Source organism: Enhydra lutris, unplaced genomic scaffold, assembly GCF_002288905.1.
Source record: "Enhydra lutris kenyoni isolate GAN:26980312 unplaced genomic scaffold, ASM228890v2 scaffoldscaffold43, whole genome shotgun sequence".
NCBI lineage: Eukaryota > Metazoa > Chordata > Mammalia > Carnivora > Mustelidae > Enhydra > Enhydra lutris.
In genome coordinates this window covers 744,675-772,468 of record NW_019154127.1, presented here as the reverse complement: position 1 = coordinate 772,468, position 27,794 = coordinate 744,675, and the positions used below count along the sequence as shown (strand labels likewise).

Sequence of the window (27,794 nt, the reverse complement as noted above, 5' to 3'; positions counted from 1 at the left end):
GAAGGGCAGCAAAGGGAAGTGATGACAGGAAAATTAGAGGCATTTCAACCAAACCAGCATTAATACCAAGAGTTCAACATTTTCTAGATGTTTTTCTTGCTCTGCACCCTGATGGCCATTGGAATGCTGTGTGTACATCCCAGTTATCCCATGATTTCTAATAGAAAGGCTGATGACTTCTTTTAGCTTAGTCAAGATACCAGAACTCTCTAGCCATGAGATATTGATCTTCAGGAGATGCTGCTCTGAGCTCCATGAAGAAACTAAGAAGTAAGATACTAGAGGCCAGGTCAGAGGTTTTATTCTTCTAACCAAACTGAGAAGATCCAAGTTGGGTCAATTTGGGCAACTCAGGCTTTGAAAGTGCCACTGAGTTAGTGGGAAGCTAAGATTTTGGTGCTGATTTTAAATTTCATTTATCTTTCCTTTTGAATTTTTTGTGTCTTGGCTTGAGAATGTCCATTCCTCATGACCTATGCAAAGTCAAGTGTGTGGATTTAAATTGGGAGAAACTGGCCCACACCTCCTCATTTTCTTTTTCATGACCTTATTCATAGGCATGCAGTGTGGTGAAGGAGAGAGTACATGAGGTAGAATAGGTTCTGGATACCTCCAGTGCATTTTAGTAACTGTAGGGCCTCGTCTCTTCTGTAAAGTGGAGACACTTCTTCTTACCTTCTCTGGCTGCTGTAAAGATCAAAGGAGCTAATATACCTATACCACTTCCTATTTGTTAATATTTAACTTTATAAAAGTTATCAACATACAAATATGGTTTTCATACAAATATAAAGAAAGGCTGGTGCCAAAAATACACTTACCTTGGGGTGTCTGGGTGGCTCAGTTGGTTGGGTCCAACTCTTGATTTCAGCTCAGGTCATGATCTCTGGCTTCTGGGATAGAGCCCTGCATCAGGCTCCCCACTCAGTGGGGAGTCTGCTTAAGGATTCTCCCTCTCCCCCTGCCCCTCCCCCCACTCATGCTATGTGTCTCTCTCTCTCCTCTCTCAAATAAATAAATCTTAAAAAAAAATACACTTACCTCCACGATGGAACTAGCAGGATGGTAAAAATGGTTTAAAGAATTGGAACAACAATGATTATGTAATCCACTGAGGAGAGGCTGAGTTACAGACAAAACTGATTATTGTCCTACAAAACAATAAAACCATAACCTCTGAGGTTATCCTTCATACCAGACATGAATTATTTGCATCTTCTTTGGACAAAAATCTACAAGTTAACATATAATTTCGTAGTCTTGACCCTAAACAATGGAAAATAGTAAAACAAGCAAAAGTACAATCACCTGGAGAATTAAATCTTCCTTGGGTGGGCCTGTTAGACAATGATCCCATAGAACCTTAAAGCAGTCATCCTTTTGCTTTATTGCCAAGCTCTAGACAATTTGTTCAGAACTCCCCTTTTGTATCATAAATAATCTCCAAAGATTGTTCATGTTACAAAAAGTCTGGTGTCATTGTATTTGGACCTGATTAGTTTACATGCAAGGTGTTAATCAACCACATAAGCCTCTTTGAACATGGCCAGCAAATTCAGAGCTACTGTTTTTAAACAATTTACTCAGTCCGGAAAAGTAACTTTTATATGCAGATTTCTAAAGGAAACCCTGATAGCATTTTCAAAAGCTTTTTTTGTTCCAAACATATTTTTGTTGCTCTTATGGGGTCTTTTATCCCAAGGTGTATTCGTTTCCTATTGCCACTTAAATGAATCACTACAAACTTGGTGGTTTAAGACAACACAAATTTATTCTCTTACAATTCTGAAGTCAGAAGTCTGATATGGTCTCAGAGGGCTAAAGTCAAGGCATCAGCAAGACTCTTTCCTTCTGGAAACTCTACAGGAAAATCAGTTCCCTTATTTTTTCCAGTATCTGGAAACCTCTAATAATCCTTGCCTTGTGGACCCTTGCCTTTATTTTCAAAACCAGCAACAGCTTTGCTTTTTTCAGTCTCTCTTTTTTTTTTAATTTTATTTTTTATAAACATATATTTTTATCCCCAGGGGTACAGGTCTGTGAATCGCCAGGTTTACATACTTCACAGCACTCACCATAGCACATACCCTCCCCAGTGTCCATAATCCCACCCCCCCTCCCAAACCCCCTCCCCCCATCAACCCTCAGTTTGTTTTGTGAGATTAAGAGTCACTTATGGTTTGTCTCCCTCCCAATTCCATCTTGTTCCATTTGCTCTTCTCCTACCCCCTTAACCCCCCATGTTGCATCTCCTCTCCCTCATATCAGGGAGATCATATGATAGTTGTCTTTCTCCGATTGACTTATTTCGCTAAGCATGATACCCTCTAGTTCCATCCACGTCGTCGCAAATGGCAAGATTTCATTTCTTTTGATGGCTGCATAGTATTTCATTGTGTATATATACCACATCTTCTTTATCCATTCATCTGTTGATGGACATCTAGGTTCTTTCCATAGTTTGGCTATTGTAGACATTGCTGCTATAAACATTCGGGTGCACGTGCCCCTTCGGATCACTACGTTTGTATCTTTAGGGTAAATACCCAGCAGTGCAATTGCTGGGTCATAGGGTAGTTCTATTTTCAACATTTTGAGGAACCTCCATGCTGTTTTCCAGAGTGGTTGCACCAGCTTGCATTCCCACCAACCGTGTAGGAGGGTTCCCCTTTCTCCGCATCCTCGCCAGCATCTGTCATTTCCTGACTTGTTAATTTTAGCCATTCTGACTGGTGTGAGATGATATCTCATTGTGGTTTTGATTTGTATTTCCCTGATGCTGAGTGATGTGGAGCACTTTTTCATGTGTCTGTTGGCCATTTGGATGTCTTCTTTGCAGAAATGTCTGTTCATGTCCTCTGCCCATTTCTTGATTGGATTATTTGTTCTTTGGGTGTTGAGTTTGCTAAGTTCTTTATAGATTTTGGACACTAGCCCTTTATCTGATATGTCATTTGCAAATATCTTCTCTTTCTCTTTGTCTCTCTCTTTCTGCATGCCTGACTTCTCCTGGGTTCCTCTTATAAAGACTCTTGCAATCACATCAGGCCCCCAGATAATTCAGTATGATCTCCCCACTCTATGATCCTTAACTTGATCACATCTACAAAGTTCCTTTTGCATATTTTAAGCTATGGGGATTAGAACATGGAGATTTGGGGGTTGGGAGGGTGTTTTTCTCCCTACCACACAAGGGTAAGAAACCAAATCCAAGAAATTCATCTGCACAGCAGTCCTATAATACCTATGTATATTTTGGTGAATTTCTCTTTGAAGTACCCAAAAGCTGATAGATTTCCTCACCTGTCAGGCAATGACCTTCCTTACCACCTATAAGTGTGAGATCCCATAAATCACAGAACAAATAACAGACCAGTTTCCTGAGGCAGTTTCTGGATCTTGGGTCTACAGATAAAAGAGAACATATGTTCCTTAATGGTGGGTTTGCTATATCTGATTAAATGAGATTTATTCTCAGATGTAACAATCTTGGTATGACCTCATTTATACAACCAATTTGTCAAACTCTATCCTGGTAAAAACAGAAGACAGATTATTTGTTGTCTTATGCAAATGACCACATTGCTATAAAATTTAGTAAGCTGTTACTGAATTCTGAGACGTCAGGGAGAAGAAAATACCATGTAAGAAATGTGTCATATGTAGGTTAATATGTTGAGGTTTGCAGGTAAAGAAAGGACATCTTCACTCCCTTAATAGAACATTTAAAACCATATTAGCAATACTCAAACCCAGATAATCACACAGATTTCTCATCACCATTCATTTAATCTTACTTAAGTCTTATACAGCTGGACCACCTGCTTTCATGAGGTCTACTCTGGACCTACAAAAAGAGTTCTAGAGGTCCCAATTCAGTGCTTTTGTAACAGTCCAAATCATCTAAGTGACATCACTTTAAGCTCCAAAGTCTGTCCCCATGGCTCTATTTCTTAAAGTACCAATAGGTAAGAGAATCTGGCATCGTTTTCCTAAGAGCCTCTGCAACTGCCCATTCTTTGACAAAGACCCATTTTCCAGTCCATAGGGTATAACAAAAACTTCATACAAACATGAGGAGAAAGTAGAAACCACTTGTTGATGCAAGGAACAAAAGTCTATCATCATATTACATAGAAGGAAAGTTATAAATGTATGCCTTCTTAAGAGTAGACTAAGGACGCCAAGACCAGTTATCATTTTAAAAGAAAGAGAGAAAAATCCCACCAGTTTTACATTCATATAGTATTTGACATAACAGAATTCACAAACTTAAAATACATATCTTTCTAATAAAGCCAGCCAAATTGAACAAACTTTGCCAAAAATTTAACACACATCTTTGTTTTTATTCAGACTTATCATGTTTGCACCAACACAAACAAATTTCAGTCCCCTCAAATAGTATACACACTCATGCTCTTTTGTTTACTGTAGTTTTCATTATTTAGTACATATTTTCTCTTTAGCTTGTATTTAAAAGTATAGCCCATTACCCTACGTATAAATGAGTGTGCATTATGCAGCCCTATGGAGCCACATATAGCCTTTAAACATCTTTTTCAATGTGGCAAAAAGAAGCATATTCATTACCATGACCCAAAGGACAGTTTCTCTGTAACATATAAAAATAATAAGATATATAGAGATATACATGTATATATGTACACACACATATATAGTGACCAGTACATCAGTATTATCTCTTACTGAGAAGCCATTTAGATACTCAAAGATTATCCATTAACTTAATTTATCATTAGCTCGAGGTCTTAAACTCAATAAGGAACTTGGAAATTATGTTTAAACAGATACATCACAAAGCATAATTACTGTTGATACAAAAATTTTGTCAGAATTCTAATACAATGTGATTACATACATAATTTTATATCTCCTTCATTTTAAACATTATGTAGCAATTCTAGCAATTCAGTAAACCAGTATAAGAAGTTTAAGAAGTTCATGGGGTGTCTGGGGTGACTCAGTTGGTTAAGTGTCTGCCTTCAGCTCAGGTTACAATCCCCAGGGTCCTGGGATGGAGCCCCAAGTCGGGCTCCCTGCTCAACAGAGTCTGCTTCTCCCTCTGCCCCTCCCCATCACTTGTGCATGCTTTCCTCCTCTCTCTCACAAATAAATAAATAATTTTTTTTAAAAGAAGTTTAAGAAATTTGACTACTTACCCTCTTCATCAAGAAACAAAAAAACAGATTGGTTAAAAAAAGGAAGACTGAAACTGTAACTCAATACAGGTAAAATGAAGGAAAAGACATGTATTGATTGTTTCAGTTAATTTTTTTTTTTAAATCCTTAAATGTGGTCAAAGATGCACTTGGGTTTTTACATAAAATTGCTTCTGAGCTAGAAATTTCTGAGAGTTTTTTTTTTAAGGGTAACACATAAAATATAATAAAACTTTAGTTTCTCTATATAATAGGAATCCTGGGTATATTAATATAAGTAATCAAAGATGTAGTCTCTGAGGGTTGCAGCCTTAATTCCACATTCTCAGCCATGAGTTGAAAGTAAACATAGAACACAAAAAATCTTGGACTTGGAATTCAAGGAGTATTTCTCCTTTCCAATGAACCTGAGATGTATTCTTGCTCAGACAAAAGAAAAAGGCTAACAGACCAGATTTTCAATCATTTGTCACACTACTGACAGAGAATTAGATTACTTTCTTTACATGACAGACCACCATGTACTCAGAACAAAACGCCAGATTCCAATTCAATGTTGCAACCAATAGAGAATGACTTAGTGGCCACGTGCAAATCAGATTCCCATGTACACAGCATGTTCTTCTGCCTGTGTTCTTGAGACTAGACTAACATGCAGATAATCACTAGTCCCTAGACTTGGTCATGGCCAAAACTAAGATTTTTTTTTTTTTTCAAAATCAAGATCTTCTGAGACACAAAGTGCTCCCTTAACTATGCAGTAGAGATGGCCCAGTGGTCAGAGACCAGACACAGATACACTGGTTCCTGCACCCAGTATAAAAATAGAAAGAGCCCAAATTATGAGTTAGGCAAGGTACTTACAGACTGATATACTTGGGCAAAAATCAGTATCAAAATATAGAGTGAAAAGAAAAGAGCAAGAGAAACAAAGAATCAGCAAAGGTAATATCCATTACTGTTTGGGATCTGATCCAGGACTAGGATAAAGAGGACAAAATGACCCATAAGTTTGCCTTTGGCAGATAAGTTTATTTCATCATCTTGGTAGAACCATCTCCAAAACAAAGTATAATTTTAAAATAGTTACAAATGTGACTAACACAAATATAAAGTGAGCCACTGTTGAAGACACATTTAACTTTGAGGGAACGAAGCTCATTCTGGGGAGATGCAGAGGAAAAGTAATTGTGGAGGCTACCTGGAAAATCAAAACTGGTTAACATGCCAGGGCAATAAAATTGTAATTTGAGGGTTATATTTTCTATTAGACAGAAATCGCTTACATCATAGATTTACATTTTACAAAGTCTGGGAATTAAGATATATTTCCCTAGAGAATCAAATCATCTTTGGGTGAGCCTCTTAGACAAGGGCCACAATGACAAAGGGCATGCAGTCTTTAATTTTTTTTTCCTTTATTTTCAAATTTTGGTAAGTTTCAATAACACATAGGATAGTCATGGAAAAATTTCTTTCTCTCATCTTAATCTAATTCAAAAGGACGCTTACTTTTGGGTTTGCCATGAACTTTCTATTTACAATATTCTTACAAAAAAGCAAAATTCCTTAATACATAAATGAAAATGCTAGAAACCATTGTCCTTACAAGATTATATCTACTAGAGAAGCACATTCTCCCCTGCTCTCAAAAAGGAAGTTTCTTTCAATAAGAAAGAATTTATTCCTCATGGTAAATAGGAATGGCTGTGTCAGGGAATATTCTAAGAAAGGAGGCTTTTTGTGCTTTTATATATTTAAGTCCCCTTTAGGAAAAAAAATGAATAAAAGCAATCATTTTTACAAAATGAAGTTAAAAGTTAACTATTACAAGAGCCTAGAGTTAGGTACTAGCCACTTACTTCCTCAAAACTAAAATATATATAATTCATTTGGATAGTAAAGATTATCTTGAGAAAGAGCATACAAGTAAGACATTAATGAAAACTTCTCTTTTTCTTCTTTCAGCTCTTGATTTCTGTCTCTTGGCCATCAAATAATGTGCCTGATAAGAGAAAAGAAAAAAGTCACACCATTTGATCTACTTGCTATTAGACAATTATTGTCAAGAGGTCTTATGCAGGGTAGAAATTAAAGCTATTTCCTAAAATAGGGACAATAGTTTAAGTATTGTTTTCAGTTAAGTATACTATAATTGTCCCCTGTACAAATGCTTCTACATAAGGCAAACAAATTGTAATTATGACTAATATAATTATATATCATTATGTAAATTGTATATGCTTCAGCCTTGCCCCAGAAAATCGTTTCTTTATGGATCTTATTCCTCATATCCAGGAGTTAGTCATTGCCTATTCACTCTAATCAATAATACACTGATGATTAATAAATGCTAATCAACAATTACTTTGAAAAACTAAACAAAGAACATGGACAGAAATGCTCATATAGGGATGGAAGTTAGGAAGACAAGGCAATTGTGTCAGCAAGAGAAGCGTGACTTTGAAGGTCAAAAGATATTTCAGTTCAGTAAAGAACCAGGCAGGGAGTCTTTGTAGATATTTGAGGCAGGGAAGGAAGCATTGTTAAAGCACGAAAAGGAACTTTTTTGCCACTAGGATGAGCAGGGAGGAGAGGCAAGAAGTGGGAATTACACTGCACCAGTGACTGGAACACTAAATTCAAGATCCAAAGCAACGCAACAGAATCCAAACAAAGGGACACAATAGACACACTTAGTGGAAATGAAATTGGATTTCTGAACTGGATTTTAAGACCCTGCTATGAGCTATATGCTACATCAAGAGATAAATGCTACCAATTTTGCCCATTTTCAGAGAGCTCCCTAAACTCTGGACAATGTATCGAATTGACTCACAGCATGACCCCCAAGAAGGAAAAGCTGTCTATAGGAAAAAACCTGTCTGAAAATCCTGTAGAACTTTAATGAAGAAAACTACCTCTTTCCACACAGATCAGAGGGAGGGTTAAAACTGCACATTTTGAGAAGCATGAAGAACTGGCCTGAAAAACTGATTTAGTCCAAACCCCTAACACTGCACAGATTTCCACCCAGCTGAAGTCTTAGATGAATTGTCTCCCACCCTCAGTTAGATGCTACAACACGAATGTGGCAGTTTATTTAATGAATCTCATCTACCCCACCAATCCATGAAACCAGCCTTTTACTTGCAAAATAAGAAGTGGCCAGAGTATAAAAAGTGGGATTGGAATGTGGTGGAGAGGAAAAGGAGATTGCAATGTCAGGAGGTGTGCCTAAATAAACACAAGAGAGGACATGCCTTACTTGGATCCAATATCGATTTTTTTGGTCCCAGTGCAGAGAATGTGACTACCTGTATTTCACCAAGTGTAACAACAGGTGTTACTGTCAACTGTAAAAATATACCATCTCGTTTTTAAAGCTAGTGCTAGCATTTGTCATTATGACCTCCCTTGGCAATAAACTCTGGAGGCAAATTTCAAGGATCTGAGGTATTTCTTTTGTGTCACTGAACATCTAGTTTGGCCATACAGATGGCTCAGATGAGAGCTAAAGGCTTCGTGTGTCCATGTGTCATTTCCTGACATGAATTTAACTTCCAGCATTATCAAGTGATAAAATCTCCTTCTGACATGATTCCTATTCCATCGGCATGGTAGCCAGAAAATATGTCTGGGTTAATTGTTTTGGATTCTGATAATTGAATTGATCCCATTCTCTATTCTGTCTGTAAGAACTTTAATGGCAATGCTTTCTTCTTGAAGCCAGCTACCCTGCTAGGGAAGTATTTCCATTGATAGTTAATGGTGTGCAAGCTGGTGGGACAGGGAGATGGAAGAATTGTGCTGTCCCTATGTTCATATGTGTGCATGTGCATATGTTTTATTTTGTTCTGTGAGAATTATTTGCCAGCCAATCCTCTGCTTGCAATCTTGATCTTTGAGCCATCTTCTCCTAGTTCTGCTAAAATGATCTCCCTAGAAAGCACATCTGTTCAAGACACTCCTAGGCTTAAAACATTCTGACCATTCCCACATGTCTATTGAGCAAAGTCCAAGCAAAAAGTAGCACAATCCATAACACCCTTAAGAACAAGTGCCCACCTACCTCCTTCCTAGGCTCATTTCTCATCATTCCTTACCTTTCATTATAGATCTATGGCAGACATACTGTATTTCATGCTTTTTACTCAGGCTGTAGAACTTTGCTTGGCCAATTTCTTCTTCTTATTTTTCAATCTTTTTTTAAAAGATTATTTATTTATTTATTTATTTGAAAAAGAATGACCACATGAGAGGGAGAGAGAGAGAAAGAGAGAGAGAGAGAAGGAGTGGGAGGAAGGGGCAGAGAGAGAGAAGCAGATTCAACGCTCAGCAAACCCAATGCAGGGCTTGATCCCACAACTCTGGGATCATGACCTGAGCCAAACACAGCCATGTAACTGACTGAGCCACCTAGGTGCCCTGCTTAGTCAATTTCTCATCCTTTGAGAGCTTGGGCCTTCCTTCTTGTAGGAGTCGTTGCTGTATCTTTCTTTCTGGGCAGTTGGGGTAAGTACTTCTTCCCTACACTTCTTTCTTCAATTACTATGTGCGAATCTTTTCCTCACACCCATAGGGCTTTGTTGAAATACATTAATGTTCTGGTTCCTACTAAATTGAAAACTACTAGGTGCTATATTCTGAGATAGTTTCTGGCACAGAGACGATGAGAAGCAGCAGTGCCAACAGTGTTAAATCCTTGTCCAAGGGCGGGAGAAGACCAATGTCTCAGCTCAATCAATGAGACAGAGAGAGCACATTTCCCCTTCCTCTGCCTCTTTGTTCTAGTCAGGCCCTCAATGTATTAGATAATGCCCACTCACATTGCGGAGATCTGCTTTATTCATTCTACTGATTCAAATGGAAACACCCTCACAGACATATCCAGAGACTATGTTTAACTAGGTAACTAAATATCCCATGACCCAGTCAAGTTGACACATAAACTTAACCATCACAACCTCACATGTAAACTCAAGATTTCAACTAATTTGTAGGCAGCATGAATCCACTATGTACTTTATGTACTGGGAGAAATTGCATGAGTATGAAAATTTCATTTTGGGACAATGAATCTGATGTTGGTTTGTAATATGAAATACAGAAGAGATATGAAAAGACACTACATGTGAGTCCTGACATGTGAGGTAGTAAAAGCCAAACTCCAGAGTTTGTGGAGAATGTGGGAAGGAAAATAAGAGATAGTTGTCAAAATAATCCTTAAGTTTTCAGTGAGTTAAGAATTGTGTGAAGTGCCATTTAAATCTCACAGAAACCTTGCATGGATCAGACACTGAAATCTGAGACAATCCAGATTCAGGTTAAGTCACTTGCATGAAGTCATACTTCAGAGATTCAAACCCAGCTCTGTGATAAACTCATACTTCCTCTGCGTTGCTCTACCTCTTGGCCAAATAGATAAATCAATCAGCAGGTACACATGGTATAGACACTCCAGATATAGTTCATCTTTCAGGATTTTCTTCACATTTTACAGATGTCCAGTGATTTTGGTAAAATCAGGAAAGAGAAAAACAGCTAGGACTGAGTTCTCTTGTGTCCTCATTTTTAAGTCAACTTGAATTAGGCCAGATTGCCAAAAATCACCTAGAGACTGAAGCTCAAGAAACTCTGGGGTCACTCTTTTTTATTTAATGAAACCACCAAAGATGTCCAGTGTGAGTTCTGTGAAGGGGAGACCACTGTGACTTTTAGTTCTTAACATGATGTGGATATACATGTGGCAGGCAGAATAATGGCTCCTCTAAATGGTATCCATGTCCTAATCCCTAGAACGTGTAAATGTTATATGTTTTTGGCAAAAAAAAAAAAAAAAAAAAGGACACTGCATATATAACTCAACTGAGGATTTTTGGGATGGAGTAAGTATCCTGGATTATCTACATGAGCCCTAAATGCCATCACATGTATCCTTATAAGAGACAAGTAGACAGATGGCAAAATAGGAGAAGGCAATGTGACCACAGAGGCAGAGACTGGAGAGATACCCCCACAGGACAAGGATTGCTGGCAGCCACCAGGAACATGAAGAGTCAAGGAACAGTGTCTCCTGTGAGGGGGCATGACCCTGTTACGCTTTGATTTTGTCTAGTGTTACTGATTTTGGACATCTGGTCCTGGCCTCCAGAAATATGAAAGAAAAAATTTCTGTTGTTTTAAGTCACCCCACTTTGTGATAATTTGCTACAGCAGCTTCAGGAAACTAATACAGTGGCCAAATGACATTGGAAGGCCTAAATCTGAATACCCTAAAAATTCAATAATGCATCACCGGATTATATCCTCTTCACAGAGAAAAAAAAGTGGGGAAGGGGATACTTACCTTGTCAGTACCTTAAAAGGGATTTGACTTGACCTTGGAAAACAGAATATTATGGCTTCCCAGACTTTGTTTACTTCATGTGTAGAGTATTTTACAGTCATTCCTTCCATATTGCCCATTTAAATTGTCACTATCACAGATTTGACTGATGTTAGATGTTAGAACTGACAAAATAAGTGAGTGCTAATAAAACAGGGAAGTGTTCTGCCGTTGAGCTACTGAAGCAATGCGATGCTTTCTAACACCACAGTGAAACCAAATAATTGGATACCATGATGAATTCGAGGTATTACAATTTTGATGGTGTTAGGATTATGATAAGTGTGAAACAGTAATGCCATGTTTCTTTTGTCCATAGGCCCGGTGGGATGGTCTGACTGGGCGTATCACCTTCAATAAAACCGATGGCTTGAGGAAGGATTTTGATCTGGACATTATTAGTCTCAAAGAAGAAGGAACCGAAAAGGTAACCTTCTCAATAATAAATTTCAGAATAAAATAAAGAGCACTGTTTAAGCATTTTAATTGTACCCACAAATAGCAGAGCGATAAGATGATTCTCTTAGCATGTTCATTTATGGCCAGTTTTTTAGCTCTCTCTCCCTACTCTGCTGATAGATGCTGACATGCTGGTTTCTGAAATTGTATGTTATTAATAGCAATGCTAACATTCATCTAGTGCTTAGTTTGTACAGCAGGCATGATTACAGTATTAAATACATATGGCCCTATGGGTAAACTGTCATTAGCCCCATCTCTCAAAGGTTTTAGGAAATTATGTTTAGATGTGGAAAACAAGGAGTTTGTCAGTGATTTATCTATGGAATGGTTTCCAAGTTCTAATCAGCAATGAATTTTAATTGCACTTCAGATTGACAGAGGGACAGACTAAAGTAGGAGAGAAAGGGCTTACTAGAGCCTTGATTTTAGGAGGAAATAGGCCAAAAAATCATTTTCATGCTGTGTTCTGATCTTAGGATTATTTTAGTTGTAATTCTCAATCTCTCAAAGTTCCAAGTTCCATAGGAGCTCATGCAGAGTAATGCAAATGTGAACTATTTAGTTAAATAATAACAATAATGATAAAAGAACTTGGCTCCTTGGTGTATTTTATAATAAAATTTTATTATTCACAATTATGTACTGGAATTAATTAACAATTATATTGTGAAGATTTTTGCCCTTTAGGACTTAAAGGAAAAAAAAAAAAAAGCTTTGAAACCCCCAAAACAATCATCTGAAAATCAAAATTCTGTAATCCAACATTTTTTTTTTTCACTGTAGTGGACAAGAAGGTATGTTTCCTATAGAAGAGTACCTTTGGCAACCAGTTACTTACTTAATTGAAATGTTTGGGTTGATTTTAAAAATGAGATAAGATTTCCATTTATGTTCTGTTTCTTTTGGTAACTAAAACATATTTTTTTAAGGTCCTCACTATGCCCCATTCCTAAATAGCCTAATTAAAACAAACAAAGATTAATTAGGCTGAATGTAATAGATGGTGACCACTGGTGTGGAAACGTTTGAGGAAAATTATTAGTTTGCAGCTCGGAGGGTACACATTATGTGCACAGGTTCCCATTTCAAAAATGCCCTCTCTTCCTGGCTCTGTCTCTCTGCCTCTCTCTGTGTCTCTGTCTCTGCCTCTCTCTCTCTCTCTGGCTTTTCCTGGCCCTCTCTCTATGTGTCTCTGTCTGTCTCTCCTCCCCCCCCACCCCCGTCTTTCCATCTCTCTGTCTCTTTCCCTGGGGTCTCTTCACTTGGATTTGCTGGTTTGTTAGTTTAACACGTCTGACAGAGCACGAGGCACCCACCTCGCTTCCATCAGGGCTGTGGACACAAAAGAAAAGAAAAGAATATTTTTAGGGACTGAAAGCTTCTAATGGCTGTTTAAAAAAAAAAAAAAATGTCTGCTCTTCTGTGCATGCCTCTCTCCCCCCTCCACTCTGTTAATGTGTAGACGTGAACGGGGAAGAAAAGCTGTTAAGAAAACATCACTCTGGCTCCGACGTGTGATGAAAGAGACGGAGCCATCATTGTGCCTTCACAGCTATTTATACACGGCAATATTATGTACACTCCATTGGTGTTTTCCCATCAAAGGCAAAATCAAATTAGATGAAAGTGTTTTCTCAATTTGTTTCTTATCTCTTCATTGTTTGCAATAACTTTTCTTTCTTCAGGTGACTTGGGCTCCATTCCTGGAAGGAATGACTGGGCCTTAAGGGATGGGGAAGCCAGCCCGTCTCTCTCGGGAGCCACGGGAGGAGATGCCCAATCTTTTCATGTCAGCCTCTCATGGGGTCCACAGAGAAAATTGTTTAAAAAAGAAAAAAGTCCCATTTTTTCACTTCCACTCAAGTTCCTATTGCCTGGATGCACATAATCAAAGAACATGTCATCAAGTGTGGTGTGCTTTCTACTTGCTTAGCAATAGCGTGTGCATGAGTGTGTGGATTGATTCTGCTTATGGAAATACCTTGAACAGGCCTTCTTTAAGAATGATGAAGACCCGGGGCGCCTGGGTGGCTCAGTGGGTTAAGCCGCTGCCTTCGGCTCGGGTCATGATCCCATATTCCTGGGATCGAGCCCCGCATCAGGCTCTCTGCTCAGCAGGGAGCCAGCTTCCCTCTCTCTCTCTCTGCCTGCCTCTCTGCCAACTTGTGATCTCTCTGTGTCAAATAAATAAGTAAAAAAAGAAAGAAAGAAAGAAAGAAAGAATGATGAAGACCCTTTCACTCTGCAGCAAAGCTGTACATATTAAAATGATCTTTATATGATTTTTTTTTTTTATGTGGGAAAGGAAAAGTGAACATCGGGCTGTACTACTAAGTGGAAGTAACTTCTGTGGGACCCAAGTACTTAGTTCATCTCTTTACTATGTTCAGGTTTTATGTGCAAGATAAATTAACGTACAAGATTCCAAACAGTGGGTGGGGAATGTAACACGCTGAGCACTCACTCACCTTGATACCTTCTAGGTTCCATGCTCCATTTTAATTAAGTGCTATTTTTATTTTTCCCTCTGAAAACCAAGGCTGCTGGCGAAGTGTCTAAACACTTATATAAAGTGTGGAAGAAGGTTTGTACTCGGACAAAAACTGCAGGAGCTCTGGGAGTGGGGTGGGGAATGTGAGAGGAGAAGCCTGCACCTTTCTGGTTTCACCCAAACGGTGGATCTCTAATTGCAGTTTAGAGGCAATCGTCTATATAGAGAACGGGGTAATTGAGTATGTTGTCTCTCAATAACATGACTCATGAATTGAAAACACGCTTGAGATGGATTAAATAGTCATGGGTTAAATATTCCCCCCTAAATTATTTTTGTTTCTTCCAGGCAGGATCAGTCCTAGTTAGCACTGAAAGCAGGTTATTGCAACAGAAGCAGACACTTGTCCATTTATATTCCTTTTCAAATCACTAAATATTTTCCCTATGAGGCATGAAAACAATAGATGTGATCCATCAGACTGTTCAGATAGGCTAAGACTCAGAAGGCTAGGATAAGACATTTCCCTCAAAGTTACCGCCATAAAACAGGAGCCATTTTCAGAAATTCCCTTCTCTCAGGAGATATCTTTGTTTTGCGTAGGATCTTTGTCAGTGCATATTGTCTGGCAATTTGTTTCAGAGCCAGTTTCCAGAGGACAAAAACATTAGAAACTCTGGAAGGGAAATGAGATTATCTTGTAAATTCTAACACCCCCTATTTCATAGTTTATTGTACAGTATCATGTTGTCAATGAATGCACACAGATTTATTGTATAAGCAAATGTTAGACATTAAAAACATTTGGATCAGGAAATGTCCGAGTGATATGCAAACATTGTCATTTGTTTTCTCTCTCTCTCCCTAAACCTAATTGCTAAAATATCTAATGATTGACGGATGCAACTTGACTTACTTCAGGTTGTTCAACTTGAATGGTTTTGTCAGGTTTGCTTTTATCTTGCAAATTATCATTTAAGCCGTGGAAAGTGTAAACAGTTTCTCCTTGTGGTCCAAAACTTGACTTTCTTTTGGTAGTACTCAGTAGATGAGTTCAAAAATGTCCTTTTAAGTTTAAAAAATGTTAAGTTTAATATCCATGTTTTAATCTTCAATGAATCAGACTACCAAAGGCATAGAGAAGGCAATCTCGTTTCCTCGTTGCTAATAAATAGACGAACCTAACTGGCCCCCAGAAAGAAGCTTATTCCACTAATCCAGCTTGAGACTCCAGGCACTTTATGCAATGTTGAATTAATTCAAACCGAATATCCTAGGGAATGGAATCCAAGCTCTGAAATTACATGCAGGGGAGGGGAATGTCCTCTATTTGTCACTAAACTGCAATCATCACCCCCCACCCACACTTCCCAGGGATACAACATCATGACTTTGTACCTCTTCCTTCTTGCTGACCTAGCATTGCCCACATTGTAAGTTGCATATACTGTGGTGTGCTGTTTTGTGTTATGACTGCTCATCAACAATTTACAGTACCCCTAGCACTGGCACGTAAGATCTATTGTCTTTTTCCAACAAGACGCACATCCAAATTCCCAAAGCTCTTTGAATGCTGACCTTATTGAGTATAGAATAGTCCACCTGCATTTTTTTCCCTAAAGAAGATGTAGCAATCTTTCCAAAGTCTGTCACTAAAATATGTGTTCATAAGTCTCATGGTACAAGAAACTGACAAGTCTTTTATTTTCTTTCCTAAATACTTGATATTTCACTCAGCAATTTTGGATTTTGACTTTATCTGGATCACTCTGTAGGACTGGAAAATGGATGCTAGTCACTCTTTGAACCCCCTTTTGTTGTGTCACTTTTTTTAAAAAGTTTGCTTAATGTCATTTGGGCACTCATTTTCAGAAACTTCCCTTGCTTGTCCTAGATAATAAACGGCTGCTCCCACATGCCCATTTACAAAGTGAAAGAAGGCAAGACCAGACAAATTAGCTCTTGAGTGTTCCTCCCCACAAATAATTGATCCACCCTCTTCTACTTCTCACTGGCAAATTACGGCTCTCTGATTTTGCTCTATGGTTTGAAAATTGAGGTTCTGCTTCCTGGAAGCATTCCTCCAGGGTCAGAGAACAAGACTGAAATGCTAAATGCCCAGGCATCTGGTTAACTGTATCCCTCCCTCCAATGCACAGAACTCCTGAGATCTTGTTTCTTTTGAAAGAGACATTCATTTGCTGATGTGTCCATTTAATTAACAGGTAAAGTCAGTTGACTACTTATCTTCAAAATACACACATACACATGTACACACACGACTTCTGTTTTGCTGGTTAAACATTCAAAAACAGAAGGCTGTGGTCATTCAAACTGCATATGTATACTGTCTACTTCCCAGGAATAACCTTGATACTCTTTTAGTCCAGATTTAAAGAGACCTCTGTTACACAGATAGTAGGAAAAAACATTCTCCCTTTCTCATTTCACGGAAGAAAGTTCACACTAAATGGGACTCTGGGACTCAGTTGATTGGAAATGCTGCAGCAATGATATCTGAACTGCTCACTTTGGGTCGGGCTGGTAAAAGAAATAAAAGCCAGACATTAAGCTGTGGGGTGCATTTGTCCACAGTTTCAAGTTTGTATGTTAAAAGAGAATGATATTGTGAGGCCATTCAACACTACCATTTTCAAATATTAGTACAGTTCCTTCAAACACACTTGACATCAATAGAAATTAATTAAGAGAACACATTCCATCACTTAACAAATTGGTTACAAACACAGTTATTTTCTCCACTTTTCAATACTTAATTAAGTTCCATTCTCCCCAGTGCCTAAGTCGAGTTTTAATTAGAATTATAGCCACAGCGCAATTTATACACATCGTTCATCAAATTAGAAGTCAATTGCTCACAACTTAAAGTAGAGCTTTGGATGAAAACCAACAGACTCCAGGTGTGTCTAGCTGAGTTATGTTTCCTAAAAACAAAGGTCTTTGTCTCAAAAAAGTGGAAGAAGAAGTACACATTGAGAAGAAAGAGCAGAAAAAGTTGTCCCCTTTTCCTGAGTTTAAAAACCAACCAAAGAAATCTGAAGATTCTTCAGTTCACAGATGTTGTGTGCATTGGCTGTGTTCTATGATAGGTATCACCCTTGATGGTGGAAAGACTAAATGGTTATTAAAGGTGCTGTCCTATATCCCAAGCCTGCATCTAGTAACCTCATTACAGACAGACTCAAACTACTTCCAAATGCAAACACTAGCTCCAAGCCCCCATTAACCTAGACCTGTATCCCTATCTCATTGGCCAACTAACTCTTACTAAGCATAGAAAGAAAACAGTGCCATTGAAATAGTTCACACTGATGTGTGGATGTGTGATAGCTCTTGAAACTTCCTCAAAAAATTTACGTGTCTGAAAAGAATATTTGTCGAGCTAAATGAATTTCCAGCTGCTATATTTAGGCAATAAATCAAAATAAAGAAGTAGAAAAGGAAAGAAGAGGCATAACATTCCCACTGGTGATATTTTATTTAATCATCAGAAAAGCCCTCCTTCCTCCACTTTGCTGATGAGGAATTGAGGCACAGCAGGATTAATGAACTTGCCCAAGGTCACACTGATGGGACATTGCAAAGCTAAGAGCTGGACAAAAGACTGTCTGTAATGCTCATATTCTGCCCAGGCAGACAATGTCCTCCCATTGGGAGAATATATTCAGGGATCAAACATGGGTCTACCCCAGCCTATCCCAGAGTCTGTCCAAGTGTTAGTGTTCCTCAATTGCCCCTGTACTTCATGGCTTCTCTACTTAATTTGCCTCTAAATTAAAATAAATAAATAAATAATTTCACTCACAATCCACATTTTTTCACAGCAGGGCAAGCTTGAAGAAGTTACTGGGGCAGCTATTCAAATGCCCTTTATTATCAATGTTTTTGTAGCCCTTAACAATTACCAACACTTTTACGTGCACCTTCTTATTTGGTCTTTTCAATATCCAGATGACGTACTTTATAGTTAGAGAACCAAAGCTCAGAAAGGTTACCAGCTTGCCCAAGATCACGCAGATGTTAGCTTTACGTGCCTTTGAAACACATCTGCATTCTGTCTGTCTCACCAGGCTGGTGATAAATGCTTACAGAAAGCTTCAGATAAACAGCTTGGTTCCCCGAGGCTTTTCTCCTAGGTTTCTCCAAAAGCTAAACAAATCAATGTACTTCTTTAGAGCCTACAAACCCAGGAGTGACTTGGCCACTGGAGAAAACTGTGGGTCATTAATTTTTAAAAGAACATTGGGTTTCACTGACTAGTAATCACCATGGATGGTTCTGAGATAGATCAATGAGCAATAAGAATGAAAACCCTTGTTGAAGGAGTTCATAGTGCAGTGCACAGACATAACAAGTAAACAGAAGAGTAATAGGCACCCCTGCCCAGCACTGACTCCTCAATGAAGACAGGGTCAGTCTACTGTTCCTCCACACCTTTTTCTTCCATTTATGTTTTTCCCTTTTAGATGCCCTATCTCTCCATCATCCAACTAGCTCCTTTCATCTCATTCCTTATAAATTTTACAGACACCAATGGTACCACTTTGGCAATGTGAGGTTTGTATCACTAGAACATAAGCTCTACCAGTGAAGAAAGCTTTGTTGTTTTGTCCATTGCTACGTCCTCCAATGCCCAGAACAAGGCATGGCATAGAGTAGGTGCTCAATACATACATATTGGAAGAAAAATCTGATACTCATTTAAGAATTCTTTATTTAAAAAAGAACAGTGAGCTTAATATATTAATAAACAAAAAGACCTCTCCCCAGTCTATCCAAAATGGCACTAATTTTTCCTGTTCCCTGTGCGCACTCATTCCTTTGTTGTTCATTTTCCCACCATGAGTGGCTTCAGTGTCTTCTCCCCAGACTCTAAGCTTTTATGTCCATTCCTGGTGTAGAAGGGGCCTCGCTTTAATGTAAATGGGGTCACTGACAGCCAGCAGCCTCTGATGTATTATGTTCTGTGTAGATTGGGATTTGGAACTCCAACAGTGGGCTTAACATGACCGATGGCAATAAAGACAGGTCCAACAATATCACTGATTCACTGGCCAACCGGACACTCATCGTCACCACCATTTTGGTAAGTAGACTGAGTGGAATTCAGGGTCTTCTCCATACTCCTGCCCTAGACTTTGAAGAATTCTTCAGCTATCTTTTTCATGCCAAAAACTTTGCCTGCAAATGTCTATTTTAAATTAGGACACTAAAAACTTATGTTTGTATGCACCTATAATTGCACTGAATTAGAAGCTTCCTGCAATGTTCTGCATATCTCCCACCTTCAATCCTTCCTCAACTCTGCCCTGTTCCACTCTCTGGGCCACTCAGCTAGTCGCCCTTGCTGCCTGGCTGCTGGTTGGTTTCGTCCAAATAGACACCCTGGCAAGAGCCCAAGGAAGTAGGGAAAGAGAAGTGAGAACATTTTACTCCTGCCTCCAGTGGTTTTCTCAGAACCTCTATACTTCATAACCACAGTTTTTATTCTGCCAGTGATCCTGCTTCCAGACCTCTGCTGTCTTGGATTCCAGGAGCACTATTTCCTCCTGCCTGCCTTAGCCCTAAGTGCTACAAGCTTCCTGATTATTTTGGTTCCTGGGTGTTTATACCCCACCATTCTTCCCACCTCCATTCCTATTGGTTCCCTTTGCCTTGTTCACACCTCTCTAAATAACCCCTTTACTAAGAAGTTTTTCAAAACCCAGGTGAGGGGACTTTCTGCTTCCAATTAGAACCCTGATCATACCCCTATCCAGTCATTGTATATCCACGGGTTGTTCATTTTTTCTCCTTTCCAGCCCTAACCCAAAGAATAAAAGCCAGGAGTGGCCACCTCTAAAATCTTTCAGACATTCCTGCTTTATTTGATTCAGTCTATAATGATAGACCAATTTATTTCTGAAACCGTTAACTTCTGAGAATTGTTCATCCATAATAAAAATAGTTTTGTTTTTCTGGTGACTACTTTCCCAGAAACCAACTCTTGGAAATGTAGAATTTTCTATTTCTAACAGTTTGTTTGAGGATAAGCCTAAATGGGTCTTAAATGACTGGGGGAAAAATGTATGAGAAGTTAAAGGACATACCAGTAATTTAGTAACTATCATATGTTATAAAATAAATTTTCATTTAGCCAAATGAGAATAAGGTTAAAGGTGGTAGTAAGGAAATGCTAATTATTCATGGAATAGGGGATTTATTATGTAAGCATATAAGCAAAGAATTACCAAATATAAGATTTGAAGTATTTGAGTTCAAATAAGAAGACAGAACTGATAATATAAGAAGACATAGAAATAGTCTTTGTACAAGATACCCTAAAGAAAACCAATGAAAATACGTAGATAAAAGTGAATAGTGAAACTGAAATGAAATTTAACTGAGAGATGAGGAAATGAGAATATTTAGTAGGTAGGAAGTTTGAAGAGTAAGAGGCCATAGTTGCTGATTTAAATTTCCTTTTTGTTTGTAGACAAAGCTCTCGTAAAAGCCAGGTAGGAGGGGGAACATGCAAGGAAGTCTGGGTGTGGGGATAGATGAAGGCCAGACACCCAGACATCTGGTCCTTCATTGCTGGACCTCAACGGTGTCCTCAACTGTGTCCCTATAATACTAGTCACAGCCCTGTCCTCAGCAGTGGAGGAAAACAGTCTCATTCACATGCTGAAGAGGGAGAGATACTGATATGGGAAATGTTCTGTATTGGTAGAGGGTATAAGGAAAATGAGTTTAGGGAAGGCAGGAAGGTGAGTGACTAACTTCCTTACTCTGAAATCTTAATAATCATTTTCAAATATTTTATACTTTCTGACTGTGGATGAAGGAAATTCTGCCTTCCTTATAACAGGGTTTTCCTGTTTGATTTGTTTCATATAGGAAGAACCCTATGTGATGTACAGGAAATCTGATAAGCCTTTATATGGAAATGACAGATTTGAAGGTTATTGCCTGGACCTGTTGAAGGAATTGTCCAACATCTTGGGTTTCATTTATGACGTCAAACTTGTCCCTGATGGCAAATATGGAGCACAGAATGACAAAGGAGAGTGGAATGGCATGGTCAAAGAACTTATAGATCATGTAAGCAGCAATGCATCTTTTATATGTGTGTTTTAAGTGTCTTACAAAATGCGTAGCAAGAGGTAAAAGAGAAAAAAAACGATTGAGTCGGGGTCAGAAGAAATGTCACGTTTTTTTGAACCCTAATAATGGTTTAAGAAGTAGGAGAAAACAACAAGGAAATGGAGTTTGCTTATGTAGAAGGGCAAGTAAGGACACAAACTGAGGACAAAAATTTATAGGTCCGTTTTTCATGCTGAAGAATAAACCAGAGTGATTCTTACATCGGATAATGAATTCTACAGTTTGCAGCTTAAAGTCCCATCTTGTCAGCTGATTTTATGACCAAGTGGCTCCTTCCTTGCTTGGCTCACTGCCCTTTTTAAAGATAACCCCCTGCAGCTTTTTCCTCCATTTAGTTCCAGAATGTATATACGTCTGTCTGTTTGTATTTCATACCTTCTGGTTTCTCTTTGCTAATAAATACTATTTCACAAGAACAACTGTGTAAATCAACTGTTTTTATGCTAGAGCCAATCATTACAGAAGCTTCTTGCATGAGAAACATTTGGAATTGAGAAATATAGATCAGGAGGACCCAGGAAAGTCCAGATATTTGCTGGGAAGTGAGACGACTAAGACAATGATTTTGAACTTGCTTTTGCAGAAGGCTGATCTGGCAGTGGCTCCTCTTACCATTACCTATGTTCGGGAGAAAGTCATTGACTTCTCCAAACCCTTCATGACACTGGGCATCAGCATTCTCTACAGGAAGCCCAATGGTACCAATCCGGGAGTCTTCTCCTTCCTCAATCCCCTGTCTCCTGACATTTGGATGTATGTGCTCTTAGCCTGCCTGGGAGTCAGTTGTGTACTCTTTGTGATTGCAAGGTAAGTTTGAGAACTACTGAATTTACAAAAACAGATTTAGGTCAGTCTCATATTATCACGTGTGCTCTACACTAGGTGAACATAGGTTAAGAACTTTAAATGTTATTTTAGTTTTGCCTAGTGCTCTATTCTGTCAAGTTCTTCCTCAAAGGCCGTGCTGTGAATGAATATCTTCTGATTTTTTTTAATAAAGATGCTTTTAAAAGACAACAAGAATATAATTTTTATATTAATTTAATCATCACAGTATTTCAGGCAGCATAAAATGTTTATTTACCTATTTTCCCTGAATTATATTACAACAAAGCAATAGCTCAGCTAATAAATCTAAAATGTTTCAACAGGAAGAGAAAAATGGTGTTCAGATACTTGACCCTTGGAATATTCCATTACACAAAACAGGAAAAAGGTTAGCTAGGAATTATTGTAGCAAATAAGAAATACTGGGTGAAACAAGATTGCATAATCCTCAGGAACAAAGAAAAATACTTTGAAAATTTGATAAAATTTATTTTTAAAAACTTTAAAGAGTGAAAGAGCATTCTAGAAATAAACATGAAAAAGAAAGATTACTAACAGGTAAAGTCTAGAGGCATGAATTATTTATGCTACCACTGATGATTCAGCTTAGCTTTTATTTTCTGAGATAACTCTATATTTAACCATTCCACTTTACACAATTCTTCAAAGGATCTTTATACCTTTCAGTAGATTATATTTTCTAAATACCTTTGATGCTGAATTTGAAACACAGCTATTTCATCTTTCTGTTGGCTTAAACATTTGATATCCCTAGATAGACCATGTAAAAAAATAATTGCTTTTGTATGTTCCCCACTTGTTTTCAATCTTTTTCATCTTTCAACAAAACTCAGCAAACTTTTTTCCTTGATCAATTTTTGTTTTCCCTCCAGGAATTTCTATGAGAAATATTTCTTCATGACAGCTCTCTGTCATTGTCCACTCTCTGGTTTTGATTAATGCCAGGTAACTCTTTCACTGGCATAATTATAAGGCTAGCTTGGGAAAATAACCCAGACTAGAAAGTCTTAAAGATGCATGAGACACACAGATACAGTCAAACTAAATAAATATGTGTGCTCACATGTGGTTATTTATACATTCAATATAAAATAAATGTTTTCTCCCTAATTCATGCCTTATAAAGTGTATCATTACCAGATCCCAGGTCATTTTCCAAATTTTGGCCAAGTATTAAGCTACTTTAAATAATGACCAAAGCTCTCTTTCCATAAGTCTCCCCACAGAATAATATATTAATGTGTATGTGTAATGATACTGTGTTTTGATACTTTAATGTTCTAAATCAGTAGTTCTCAACTAGGAGAGATTTTATCATTCAGGTAACATTTGTCCATGCTCTAAAAACATTTTTTTGGTTATCACAACTGAGGATGGAAAATGCTACTGACATAAAGTGGGCAGAATTCATGGATGCCACTGAACACCCTATAGTATGCAGACAACTCCCAACAAAAAACAGTAACCTCAAAATGTCAATAGCACCAAGACTGAGAGACCATGTTTTAAAAAATTAAAGAAGATGTTGCTTTGGGTATCAAATTTTAAAAGATAATTTGCTCACCTTTGGAGGTGCATTTCTTATTACTTCTTAGTAAGTGAAATTAATACTGCCCTAGAATGGCTATATAATAAATGGCCACTTGATGAACATTTGAATGAGGAATAAGAAATTTTGCAGACTCATTGTTCCATTCTTCTGTTCTGGGGCCCACATTTGTTGGTTGACATTGGAGACAGCAGAGCAACCAAGCAGCAGAGGGACATGGGTTTCCATCTCACCCAATCTGCTGCTCTGTCTAAGCAGGGATGCTGATGAGTAGAATAAGCAAGACAATGCTGATGACCAAAAATGCTATTTATCATACTGACTTGATCATAGCCAATGGGAGACAGAACATGTAAACAGCATTCTGAAGTTCTTTCAAGAATACAGGCTGAAAGTACCCCTTTATATCTGACACCAGCTGTGCCTTTAAATTGCCTTATTTTTATCATCAGAATATGTCAGAATAATGTGACATTCAGTCATTTTCCCCTCCTCATTTTGACTATTTCTCTATCAGCAATCAGTGACTCAGAGCCCTATATTTTCTGACTTTATTCTATCTCTATTAGGAAAGCAGCCTCCCCAATCAAATTATCTACCCAATATCCCTACTCACCAACAGCACCATTTATAAACCAGATCTTTGTTTAGCTTATTCTCGTTGTCTCTCATAGCCTTCCTTCTCATTCTGGGTCTTAGAAAAGTGGGATTGTTGCAAACACCGTTATGGTGGAATGGGGCGGGGGGAAGCTCCCTGCGGTGCACAGGTGCACCATCATGGGGATCCAACTACATTCATCTCTACACTCTTGAATCCATTCCTACTTCCACTGCATAAAACCCTTAAATATATTTTGGAGATGATTCCCAAAGACAAAACCCTTGTTGCATAGATGTGCCAATTTGCTTTTACTTCCCACCACCATAGTTTGAGACAGTGAACTTGGTCACTCTGCACCAAGAAGCAAAGATGTGAGACAGCTTTCCGCTACCACCTTTGTGGGTTGTCTTCAGAGTTAGTGAAGTAGAAATAAAAAATGTAATCTCATAATCATTGTTAGCTCTGGCAAGGTTTTTGAATTTGTGTTTTGAAGTATATCCTTTTATATCTTTTTAAAGGGGAAAAAAATAAAGCCCATCACTGCATTTAGGCTAATGGTCTCACTAGATAGACGTTTAAAAATCATTTGCTAAACTGAATTGAATTCATAAAGTTAGACAAACTAAAGAAAGCTATATAAACATTTAAGTTACTACGACTTGTTTAGTTATGATGCTAAAAATGTGCATGTCAGGGTTTTTGCTTTGTGGTTAACATTTTTTAAATTACTTTTTGAAAAACATTTAACCCCAAGGAATTATGTCTATCATGAACACACAATTTAAATAAACCAAATATCCAGATATCACATCTGCTTACATTTTATGATTTATGTTTATCTTGTTAAAAATGAACATTTTTAAGTTGTCATTTAGTAAAAAAAATTTGACTTTTGACTATAATTCTAAAGTTATAATACAAACCCAACAGTTATATCACAAGCTCTGTCTTTTAAAAGATGAACCGTTCTCCCACTCCTTGATGCAGCCCAATATCCATTCCCAGCCATAAAAGAATCCCTTAATTAGAGATTTCCAGTCTCAATATTGTTTTATATCTCCCATTCAAAATAAAGCTTGGTATATATAAACATAAACCCAAAATGAACCTTTACATTTCAACATAATATTACTCTTTTATATGCAAATTTTGACACCAGTGTTAAACCCATTTGTCCCTTTCTCTGTCATTTTACTAAAGATCAATATCAATTGGGAATAACAGCTTCAGAATATCATTGGTGCAGGTCATCATATACTAATTCCCCCCCCAGCTTTCCTGATGCTGACACTGCTGTCTCACTGGCTATCTTTAAGCAGGCATTAGGCATTTCAAGCTGAAATTTCTACATCCAGGCAACAGGTAGACCTATTTTATCATGAAAACCCAGTGTCTTTCAGCACGGCGTTCTACTGACACTTAATATCCCTCCGTCCAATGCAAATCACTCAGAATGCTGGAGAGAAAGAACTTAAAATATCTTTGCAGAGCAGGCAGAATCATACTGCTGTTTAGACAGTTTTCCTTTCTGCCTTAGAAAATTAGATTAATTGTTCACTTAGAACTGCAAAGTATGAAACACTGACACAAGACCAAAAGCAGCATTTCAAAGAGGAAAGTGGTGAGCTTGCTGGTGGGAGCATAGACGAGGAAGAAGTACCTGAATATCAGGGGGGTTAGTGGTTGCCCCATTTTATGGTCTGTTGAGAAAGACTCCTTGTGAGTGCATAAGATTCCTAATTTATTGTAATTAATATTTTAAAATTATTGTACAAGTGACAATGATACTGTTTAAGTAATGGCATCTTTCCTGTGCTTACTGTTTCAATTAGTGGGTTCATTAATACTGGTATTCGTTTCTTCAGCTCAGCAAACTACTATGGTTAGAAGAGTGTATAAATTCAAAACTTAATTATATTGTTGAAACAGTAATTAAAATGTATTGGCACGGCATTGTCAATTACAGCTATATTCATAAGCTTCACAGGGACCAGCACTGTGTGCCCTGCAGCTGTGGAGGAGGCACAGTCATGAGTTGGATACCATTACTGTGGGGTAAACCATGAGGCTATTATCCCTGTACCCATAAGACTTGAGGAGACATTGTACACTTTCCAGAAGGTGTCCAGGGGGGCAAGAGAATGGTTTTTCATTGAGAGGAACTGTTTGCCCAGTTCCTTGTGCATGATTCACAGTGTGTCCTGCTTTTCACTATAGATAATGTATTCACCTTAATCCCGGTTCTCCCCATTGTGTCAGCAACCTGCTGACAGCAACCTGTTTACTGCTGAAACCTTATGGCTGGAGAGCATTCCATATGTTCCCATCGGTTTTATGGGGTTTTAACATTACCCTAAGGCTCCTGCTTACATTAAAAGAACCCAATGGCAAATGGCAAAGTTTCCAGTGCTAAGAACTATGGCATTTTAAATCATTTCCAGATCCTTTGCAGAGCATCTGCTAATGTCTCTTTGGGGAAATAAGTGTCCCTTGGCAAGATAGCCCTACAAAATAACCACAGAACAGGCAACTCCTTGGGCTATAGAAGTCAGACAGATGTTTGGGAAACAGAGAAAGAACCAAAAGTCTATTCAGTTCCCCAGATTTTTCTTTTCACCCATCCCAGAGATATCTGGATTCCCTCTTGTTTACTAATAAGGAAACTGAGGCCAGGGAGGTTAAGTGACTTATTCAAGATCAACTTCCTAATTCACTAGGGCTGCTGATCAAGTGACTGTAGCCCATCATTCTATAAATAAAAACAAATCAAAAGGGAATCTTGAATGTGACATTTCCCAGTGAGACATGCTATGGAGTTAACACTGAGGAATCACTTCCCCCATCCCTGGGCCAGGATACTTCCAAGTTTAAACTTCCAGTCTTTAGTGTGCCTGGATGGCTCAGTTGGTAGAGCATGTGACTCTTGATCTCAGGGTCTTGAGTTCAAGCCCATGCTGGGTGTAGAGCCTACTTAAAATATATACATATACTTCATCACTTCCTTTAAAAATTATGATTTTTCTTTCCATATATGTAGTATCCTAAAAACAAATTGAATATACCGCAAATATAGTCCTTCTTTCTGTTCACTTTTTTGCCCTTGC

The 27,794-nt window shown here is 38.1% G+C and overlaps 1 protein-coding gene across 7 annotated transcripts in view; it reads left to right on the top strand.

Moving 5' to 3' along the window:
* Positions 1–27,794, top strand: part of LOC111155720 (glutamate ionotropic receptor kainate type subunit 1) — a 384,988-nt gene that overhangs the window by 316,632 nt on the left and 40,562 nt on the right. For 3 of the 7 annotated variants that reach the window (XM_022516056.1, XM_022516054.1, XM_022516059.1), the window contains exons 8-12: positions 11,891–11,998; positions 14,573–14,617; positions 19,518–19,631; positions 21,425–21,628; positions 22,275–22,498. In XM_022516056.1, the coding sequence (XP_022371764.1) occupies positions 11,891–11,998; positions 14,573–14,617; positions 19,518–19,631; positions 21,425–21,628; positions 22,275–22,498 (695 nt within the window). The remainder of the gene's footprint in view (positions 1–11,890; positions 11,999–14,572; positions 14,618–19,517; positions 19,632–21,424; positions 21,629–22,274; positions 22,499–27,794) is intronic. The other 4 variants (XM_022516058.1, XM_022516061.1, XM_022516055.1 and 1 more) reach the window with 2 other exon arrangements.